Genomic DNA, 10266 nt, shown 5'->3' on the forward strand with positions numbered 1-10266 from the left:
ACTTTGAACATTTTTCTCCAGTGAATTTATTCTGTTTTTTATACTAAATATGTATTTAGTAAAAACTCTTAACTTTGACACAATGCTTTCACATTTATAAAACTAGGACAAATGTTTATCACCGGTTCCTGTATTTAAACATTGAGTTGCTTTTATTGAATTCATTTAGGTCTGGCAGTATGATTTAGTATTGGGAATTGTAATAGTGGGACATTTTAAGGTTTTTTTTAACACTAATTAACACTAAAATATTATTTCAGTGTTGTTTTTAGTCTTCATATTCAGCCCTTAGTGATTAGTGTTTTTCATGTTTTTTTTCCCTTATATATATATATATATATATATATATATATATATATATATATATATATATATATATATATATAAATCTATTAGTTCATAGGCCCAACAACAGAAGCTGACTAGCTAAGCTGTACAGGCCAGACTCCTAAAAAAAAGGCTAATTAATATGAATGTCTACAAAATTGCAATACAACCTTCTTTTAGTTTTTTTTTTTTTACATGAGCTTTTTATCTAAAACCAATTACTTACTTTTTTAACTTAATTTTAGGAACAAATGCAGGCCTACATAATACTACCCAAAGGCCTAGAGTAGCCTACAGTGCAGAATAATTTTTTTTGTATATTTGATTAAAGAAAAGAAAGACATTGTTACGTATTGTTAAAAAAAAAAAAAAAAAAAAAGAAGCTACAATCTGGTTTTACGGCTTTGAACTAAAATAAAATAAAATCTGACGTGGCAAAAAAAAAGAAGCTTTGTGGCACAATCAAAATAGCTCATGTATTATCATCTACCTTAAATAGGTTCATATATTTTTGAGTCAGTTTTCACTGGGTTTTAAAAGAAAACTGATTTTTTAAGAATACATTTGAAATGGAAGAAATTGGTGATTTGCTGCTTTTATTTCAGATAGAAAGAGTGAGAGAAAGAGAGAGAGAAAGAGCCATCATCTGAATAAATGCAAATTGGCTCTGCCTCCACCTGGCATCATGCCAAGTATCTATAGCAACCACATCCTCTGACAGCCTCTGTCCATCCCTCCCTCCTTCACTCTCTAATTAGTCCTCTATCTTCCCTATAGCTCTTTTCTTCTGGTGCTTTTTTTCTCCCACGTTCCCAGAAATCTTTGCACAAAGAGTCTGGTCCGAGCTCCCTATCCGGTTCAAGAAGAAAACCTGGACCAAACCAAATATTTCACCTCATTTAAACAGCTGCTCTATGAACACAAACACTTTAATTAGGCTAAACACATATGGACTTCCTTTCTTTCTACAAAATCTAAATCTAATCTTAAACACCCTATATATCTCTTTCTCCTTAAACACCCTATATATATTTTTAATAATATCAGGCATGATAATTAATTGGGACTGTTTTCAGTTTTCTCAGTTTCTTCATCGGGTTCATATGTTGCCGTGTTGCGTTCACGGTCAAGTTCAAAGCTTCAGTACCATTGACATAACGGCCTGTGGCAGTGAAGCGTCGCCATCTGACCCAGCTCACCTTCCCTGAGCTCCCGGCGCCGGGCTGCACCGCCACCCAGCGGCCATCTGTGGAACCACAGCCGGAGGAGCTCACCATGGCTGTATTGAGAGGGAAGTTCATTCATTCATGGGGATGGAGCGTCCTCCAGTGGTCACTACATGTCATTACATACATGAGTCTTCAGCCCAAACAAAGACACCTTCTCGGGTGTGGGGGCCCAAAAGTGAAACGGAAAATAAATAAATAAATAAATATTATATACATATAATATTTATACTTATTTCCACATTTATTTATTGTATTGATATAGGCTACTATTAATAGTCTATGTCACTTTGGACCAAACAGGCCACTAAAGCTTATCATTAATAAGAAATGCGTACATATAATTAATATGCTTCAGGCGTTATTATAACAACTAAGTTAGACACTTTGTTTAGGTAAAGTAATTAATTTTACATTTTGTAATTTATCTTTTCTTAATTGACATTCAAGGCTTCATTTATAATATAAGAAACTATGCATTTATTTCTTTTTAGATGAACGTAATGACACAAAGGGTGTGTGATTCTGGGTGCTGAGTTAATGTTAAGTGTCCCTGAAGACCACACTGGACATATTGTATCTAAACTTTAGATTTGACAGTGTTAATCCAATGCTAAAAGTAACACCACAAGTACAAATAGACATCACTCAGGGACAGGATGAAAAAAATAATAATAAAAAGCCGCAATCTGTTGTTAACATCCAGTTTTATTTGAGTTTCATATTTCAAAAAAACGTTCCTACAGATACACCACCATTACTAGAGACTGGACACGCAGTGGTGTTAGTAGGTACGCTTACATTCAGTTGGCACAAATCACTAGGATTAACAAAGCAGCCACTGCTGCACTCGCACAAAAACAATACCAGGTTTTCTGTTGGGACATGCAAACACAGTAGCATCGTATGTCTGCACGTCTATGTAGGATTACCCACAAATAGGGTTAAAACAATTACATTTGCTTTTATGTGAGCAAATAAAAATCACATCTTTTGCCATTTTTGTTGTCGTAGTGTTTCAGTGTTCCTCATAAGCCACTTGTCAGTTTCTCAAAGAAGTACTTTTCGCTTCAAACTAAAGCTTTTTTTGGCATTTCATGATTGTCTAGGGGTTTTCCGAGCTTGTTGTCTACTCTCCCTATCATAGTGTATTTGATCATGTATTTACTTGCCTCCTTTGATCAATGGGTAGATCAATAGGGAGATGATCGCATCATACTGCTCTTCTAATTGAAATCAGGTTACAAATAGGCCTAACCATTAAATGTACTTTTGAGTTTATCCTAGCCTGGTTGGAATGGACTGGTTGAGTCTGCTAGGGAGCCAAGGATCATGCATCTCACCCTAGACAGCAAAACACTGCAAGGCGGTTTTATAAGTTGGACAAAATTCACATACAAAAACTGGACCTGAAGTGATACATTCGGTCACAGAGGTCGAACAATCCCCAGACTTCAAACAATCTGCGGCCCCTCAAATATTTGTACTTTGTATAACTTCAAGACCGAAGCAAAGGCTAGAAAATGGAAGCAACTTTCAAAAAAGGTTAGTAGAAGTAGCTCAGTGATATATAAAAACTTTACCATTTCTTTGCTAGGCACTTAAGTAGCTACCCTTTGTACCTCTTTCACACCGATGCCCAGGGTTATCTACCACGGCTTGATCCCTGGTCATGACAATTCAGATACAACCTGGGTCACAGCCCAATGCATATCAATTACCTCATGTGCTGGAAATGAACACATTTATGAATATTATTATTATTTTTGCGCTGTTCACTCAGAGGAGCCGAGAGAGAGAGAGAGAGAGAGAGAGAGAGACAGAACGAGAGAAATAAAAAAACGTATTGTACGATTGTTTTACAGCGACTACATTCTAAAGCACGAAAAAATAACCAAACGTTCAACAGACGATTCTGTGGACACAGAGGCTCTTAGTTAAGTTCCCCTCCTCTGCATTTCATTCAAACAAGCAAACAAGGAAGTAGGCTACTCTACCGGTAGTTTCTTTACCATTTTAGAACTAGGGGGGGGGAAACATTTTCCTTTGTTCGATAACGTTAGAAGTAAAGCTTTGCTGTGGGATTACAGACTCATTTATTTTAAAATAGAGATTTGTGTGAGCCAGCGGTGAGAGAGAGAAAGAGAGAGAGAGAGAAAGAATCCTGTGAATGAGAGAAATAAAACTTATTTTCATAAGTTTACGTTCTAAAGCACAGTGAGCCAAAATATGTGTATATGCAGGGACCTGCGACGACTGTGCCATATGACAGTTTGTCCCGCCCCGGAGCCGAGTCTGTCAACACAGGTTAACCCTGGCTGAGCACTCAGTGTGGAAGGGGTATTAGTCAGACATCTGTTACTGTATACTTTCTACTATGCAGCACTGTTGCACGTTTCAGCTCAGAACACGTGCAGCTTTCAAGCTGTCATCAATCAAAACTCAGCTACACATATTTTACACCTACAAGCGAAGGCAAGCGGTAAAGATAGCACACTGATATTAAAAGACGACTGAATCAACACTGTTTGCGGACTAGAATAAATACTGAGTGTGTTTAGGGGTCTGCCACCAGAGAGCTGCTACAATTCTCCTGATCGGCTGAACAATGGGACAGACACGAGTCTCAATACTGTTATGGGTCTGACCAAAATCTTCTTCTTTACTTATTTTCTGATCTGATACAAATTCAAAACATTTTAGAAAAAAAGTTTTAGACTATTTTATTCAGGCAAAGTTTTTTTATTATGCTTATAGACATATTTGACATGAGAAGGTTGGCCTCTTGTTAAATGAAAAGAAGTTTGCTGAAAAGAGGTCCTTATTCCTTAAAGTAACATAAATATAGATATACTATATATAAAAATAAGTATTATTGTGGTGTTGGTGCCAAAACTAACTGCATTAGCATCAACAAATTAAAAATGATACAAAGTCCTAGAAGAGAAATAATCACTTGTAAAATTGGTGAGCTAATGGACAAAAGTTTTTATCAATTCCAATTTGATAATCGGTTAATCGTTTGAAATAGTGAAAACACTAAACATTTGCTGATTGGAGAATTCACAAATGCAAAAAGTTGCTCATCTACAGCAGTGAATAATTGGGTTGTTTGTCTGCTGGTCCGAACACATATGCTAAGTAATATTAAGACATTTATCTGTCTGATGAATCAAAAATGTTTAGATTCATCAATAACGAAAAAGATTTAGTAAACCCTAGTAAGAGTTTTTTTTTTTTTTAGTACAATCTTGTTTATGAGTATCTTAGTTTGTTGTTTTCTAATTAACTTGAGTTTCAATAGGTATCCTTACATGCGTTTCACAGAGAAAACGTTCAGCTTTATTCTGGATACAATGAGACTTTCCCGCGTTCTGCACCACCTGGCTTTGCACCCAGCTGCTCCCTCAGCTCAACCATCCTGCCTCGGTATGTGTGGCCTAAGTATAGAAACTATTGACAGTCTTCCACGACTGTCAGCCTGCATCAATACTGTTAAACTGTCTCACATACGCTCAAATGAAAACTTGAGTCCCACCTAGTCCCATTTTTGACACTACCCCTCATAACACATTGATATGTGAGGAACATTTAATTGTGCTGAGGTAAAGTACAAAACTGAGAACACCTACATGTACTGTAACAGAGAACTCAAATGATGCCTTCACTAGAGTCGCTTTCACACACGCAGTGCAAACCTGAAATGATCCAAACACCAGCCGGCGGAGCTGTGAGTGACACCGCAAAGTCAGTCAGTTGGATCGGACATCAAAACGGTGTTTACTTTTATATAAAAAAAAAAAAACTAACTGTCTAATTATCTGTAATAATAATACAAACAACAAAACTGTCTATCACAATTGAAAATATTTTTTAAAAGCCCATTATATTATCACAGTGAAAACAAACTAAATCATATGGGCGCTCTTTGTACTTCATATATGTTGGCACTGGCATAAAATCTAGCTCATGTGTCTGCTGTCAGCACGGTAGCTGAACTACAAAAACAAATCTGCGAGTTCAATATTTAGGAGCTCCACTTAAAAGATACCGGACTTATAGTGATTTCTATATATTCAAAACAAAAACTGACCATATGATGGCAGTAACAATGCTGAAAAACCTCTGCGCTGGGCAAGATTTTTTTGCTCTAAAGCCGTATTCTGAGAATGTTTCTGCTTAAATATACAAACACCACTAACATATTATAATCTGCAACTAGCTCATACCTAACCTTTCGTATGATTCCTTAAAACAAAACGCACACAACTAATCTCAAGGGGGCATATCTTACTGTTACTAAATCAAATGCATCTGGAAAAAGTTATGCACGAGTGGCAACGTGCATTGCATTGGAAGGTGTCAGGTTTAAGCAGACACACAAGGCAGTTGGGAGACCTCAGAGTGTGTGTGTGTGTGTGTGTGTGTGTGTGTGTGTGTGTGTGTGTGTGTGTGTGTGTGTGTGTGTGTGTGTGTGTGTGTGTGTGTGTGTGTGTGTGTGTGTGTACCTCTAAACTCTCAGTCACTCACAGGCCTGGTCCACGAGGGCAGGAGCGTTGTGATTTATGTGTACACAAACACACAGAAAATCACTGAGCATATTGCACTTAGCTGTACATGTTAACAGTGTGTAACATCCAACACACCTCACGCCTACAGGGACTGTACATCCCCCACCACACACAGGAAAACGCGAGAGAATACACTAATATCTTGTCACTCTCTCACTTCCTTTTCTCTTCAGAGGGTGTATGGGGAACTTGTCGTCCCACTTTCCCCAATTCCCTCTCTCTGTATCGCTATTATCGAGTCGTATGGCCCATCTGATGCAGCTTCCTCAGGAGTATCTGAGTGAGGTCGAAGGTGGTGAAGCTGATCCCCACCGCAATGGGCCCTTTGACCCAGTTCATGCTCAGACCTTTGTAGAGTCCACGGATGACCCCTTCCTCAGACACAATCTCCTTCATGGTGCCAAAGATGGTGCCGTAGGTATGACCTGTGACTCCTGCGGTCTGCATACGCCGCCGTACCACGTCCAGAGGGTAAGACGCCGACTGGCCAAGGAGTCCCGCACAGGCCCCAAACGCCAGACGTTCATATAAGTAGGGATGTGGGCGCTCACTGCGCTCTACATGGGAGAGGAGGATGTAGAGAAGCGCCATTTTATATATGCAACAGTAACCATTAGGTGTGAAAGGAAGGGGTTGTGGATCAATACACAATTCAATCTTGACTTGGCGGTGGTGGTGCATTACCTGCATGTAATTTCTTCAGTGTCTCATATGTAAAGAAGCTGATCCCAGCATAGGGAATGACACCCAGCATGGTGGGATTAAAGCCTCGATACAATGTCTTCAAGCCCTCTTCTCGGGATATCCGCACAAACACGTGCAGAATGTTGCTGTACCTAAATAGTGGAGGCACCAAAAACAAACAAAAAAACATGTAAGCATGAAACTGGATGAGAAGTTGTGCAGCAAAATGCTCCTGCTCATAATCTGGCATCATTGTAAAGCCCGTATTGGCAGTTAAAGATGACCATACATTTCCTTTGGCGTTACAGCCATCCTAGCTCGCACCATGTCCAGAGGATAGGTCAGCATGGCTGCCGTGGTACCAGCCATAGACCCAGCCAGTAACCTCGGAAATGGAGGCAGGGCTCTGGAACACAGAGAAAAACAATTGTGTGTATATTAGATATGCCACAGCAAGGGTATTTTGCCACTGGTTAATACATTTGCGACAACAAGAAGATACATTCGTCAATGACGCTCAATATCTGAGCACGTACTTTGATCTCTGGCCTCTCCGGTCGAGCTTTCGCTACGGAGTCGAGCACAGCTGCGCCGCGTTCCGGCTGCGTGGCGGCCACCGGACTTTACAGTCCTTACTAAAACCTCATTAAGGTTATTAGGTTCCCTATTAAATATTGCCATATTTTTGCTTCAACACCAAATCCTTTACCATTGTCTTATAATCCCTGTAATCTCTCCCTACTAGGTAACTCCTGCTACTCTGTGCTGCTTGTGTACAGAGCAGACACTTTGACTTTATAATTATAGCGCCCTTTGCCTGACTTTGATAACAAGCGTAGTTTTTTAGTGGCCGCTGATACGTGAAAATGAACTAAATGGGTTTTATTTCTATAAAAACACAACGATAGCGGCCGGTTAGCTCAGTTGGTGGAGCGGGCGCACGTATGTAGAGGTCAAGGGTTTGAGTCCGACCTGTGACGGTTTCCTGCATGCCTTCACCCCTCTCTCTCCCCTTTCATATCTCAGCTTTCCTATCCATTAAAAGGCAGAAATGCCCAAAAACAATCTTTAAAAAAGAAACAAAACTAAAAACTAAAAAAACAGAACGATGGTGGGGACGTGTTTTGCAAGTAATGTAACTGGTGTATGCCCGACCACCGCGTGACACAGGAAACGCTGACTACCATGGCAAGCCTGATGTACATCAGCCTTTCAGATTTTGTCTTACTCCACAAGACATAAAGACAATCTTAAGTGAGCTTAATAAATTCAATCTCAAACACAAATGACAAGATAAAAGTCAATAGATGAGCCAACAGACCTGAGTAGTAGTAGTAGTAGTAGTAGTAGTAGTAGTAGTCTACCAGCATAAACGGACACTTACTTCCCCTGAAAGCCATAGTAGCCTCCCAACAGCCTCTTGTACTGCTCGTGTGCGCAGAACTGGATGGCAGCGTATGGGATGACTCGCACCATGGTGGCAGAGTTCCCCCTCCAAAGACTGAAGAAGCCATCCTTCAGGTAGGTGCGGTAGATCAACCTGTAGGCCTCCTGTAATGTAGTGTGCACACATAAACACATACATGCTCATGATTCATTCATGATAATCTATTTCTGTTTAGATTTGTGTCTTTAAACTTGTTCCTGTGATATATTATTCAGAGGTCAGACTAATGTTACTAAGTGAACGTTGCATGAATCTAAAGTGCACGCAAGTTAATTTGAACTCCAATTAAACTTTTAAATGTGTGGTTTATGTTAAATGCAATGGGTGTGAAGTAATCTCTTGTTATGAATGAGAATCAGACAATTGTTTTACCAAGAAACTGACATTAAATATGTGATCAAACATACCTTGGCGGAGAATCTTGCTGAAGACACTAAAAAGCAAAACATATGTGCAATATAAATAACATGTCTAGTGTTACTGTAAGTCATCACACATTTTCTAATATTCTAATATCTAATATATTGTAAAGAGCAACTCAGTTAAAACATAACTTTAGTTCTAGATATAATTCCATGGCATCCATGTGGGTCATTTCTAATTTTAAAAAAAGTTTCCACTTGTATCTCAGCAGAGAATATAACTTGCCTTGGAAGATGATTTTAGTCCTGTCCAATGGGGCGACAGCTGTCTTAGCCAAAGCCCCTGCTAAAGCCCCAGAGAAGAGTGAGTTGAGGACAGGCCGGGTGTGCTTCAGGCCCTGCACAGATCACACAGAATCACATTTAGGGTTAAACACACCAGCAGAAAGAATCCTGTAAAAACTGCCTCCTTATGTGAAAAAAAGTAGTGTTTGAGATGCTGTGTTGATGATTAAACCGGAGTTATTGTTAGTAGATGATCTGACTAACCAGTTCACAAAACACTAGAAATGGGAGCAGATGTCCTCAAATGAACCGAAGATAGAGGCCATGAAGCTATTAATCTCAGCTCAGTTCATCTCTTTCACACCCAATACAGCAGAGCAACTAGCAGAGAGAATTTCCTTCAAATAGTGAGGGTACACCAATAAAACAAACACAGAAATAGCATTATGATGCCACTATAATTCTGCCATTTTATATTGCCAGATAATGACCCATATTTTCTTTATTCTACATAAGTAATTTCTCAAAGGTTATTATTTTTCTATAAATTAGACAAATGAATTAAATTCACAAATTAAAACTTAACTGCAAAAAAAAAAACCTGTCATGAGCTAAGGGTGGATGATTTCCCAGTTTAAGCGTTGAAGGAAGGATCATGTCTATAAAATGTCACCTCATTGCTTACTTCTGACTGACTGGAGGAAGCCAGCGGCAGCACTTCTCCCTGCGTGAGTGATGCCCGTTGTTCCTGGACTCCACTCCCCATCCCCGAGGCCTACGCACTGCTGCCACTGCTGCCACTGCTGGCGGGGAACAACACCAGGCACTGAGAGAGCAACAGGGGAGATGGAGAGGTCAGAGAGAGAAACAGAGGTTTTTGGTTAGCCTAAATATAAAACAATTGACAAGATATTTCGGGGGCTAAGCTTCTGTGTGGGGATCAAGTGCAGGGTCCAAAATTAACTTTTTTGTCCACCAGCCAAATAGCTAGTGAATGTTCAAATTTTACCAGCCACTCAATAGATCACCATTGTTTTGGGGCTGGTGAGTGAAGCAAATCTACCAGCATTTGGCTGGTAAATGCTGCTAATTTTGGACCCTAAACAAGTGACAAGCAAGTCACGCCAACACTGTCTACAGTACAAATGCCTGCCAGTGCAGGAGTATAGCTACATTGGCTTCATCATGTGGCAATGAGTAGCAAAGTATCCAAGTCTGGCCCTGTGTAAACCTGTAGGCAACAGAAATGTAGTCTAGTTTAGTAATTTCTTTGCACTCCCCCTGCTGAGTAAAAAAAAGTGTCATGTCAGCATGTGAAAAACTGACAGATAAGGGTTATCTTTAAACAAGAAACTGTAAACAAC

General features: G+C 39.5%; 1 protein-coding gene across 2 annotated transcripts; it reads right to left on the bottom strand.

Moving 5' to 3' along the window:
- Window positions 1-2243: 2243 nt before the first annotated feature.
- On the bottom strand, window positions 2244-9708 carry LOC120569007 (mitochondrial coenzyme A transporter SLC25A42-like). 2 transcript variants are annotated; one of them, XM_039816806.1, is made up of 7 exons: window positions 9588-9708; window positions 8904-9015; window positions 8663-8688; window positions 8193-8359; window positions 7098-7214; window positions 6809-6960; window positions 2244-6681 (listed from the first exon to the last, which is right to left on the bottom strand). In XM_039816806.1, exons 1-7 carry the CDS (start codon window positions 9666-9668, stop codon window positions 6356-6358), a joined length of 981 nt encoding a protein of 326 aa, XP_039672740.1. In that variant the 5' UTR covers window positions 9669-9708; the 3' UTR covers window positions 2244-6355. The 2 variants fall into 2 exon arrangements, with proteins under 2 accessions (XP_039672740.1, XP_039672739.1); XM_039816805.1 differs by having other exon boundaries at window positions 9576-9708.
- Between the last annotated feature and the right edge of the window lie 558 nt (window positions 9709-10266).

This window comes from Perca fluviatilis, chromosome 11, assembly GCF_010015445.1.
Source record: "Perca fluviatilis chromosome 11, GENO_Pfluv_1.0, whole genome shotgun sequence".
Taxonomy (NCBI): Eukaryota; Metazoa; Chordata; class Actinopteri; order Perciformes; family Percidae; genus Perca; species Perca fluviatilis.

Bases quoted from the DNA above. Each gene is read 5' to 3' on its own strand.
- LOC120569007 (XM_039816805.1), bottom strand. From the start codon at position 9,668: ATGGGGAGTGGAGTCCAGGAACAACGGGCATCACTCACGCAGGGAGAA. The intron at 8,689-8,903 runs GCAAGTTATATT...TTTGCTTTTTAG, and splicing joins GACTAAAATCATCTTCCAAG to TGTCTTCAGCAAGATTCTCC. The intron at 7,215-8,192 runs GTAAGTGTCCGT...TCTGTGTTCCAG, and splicing joins TACTATGGCTTTCAGGGGAA to AGCCCTGCCTCCATTTCCGA.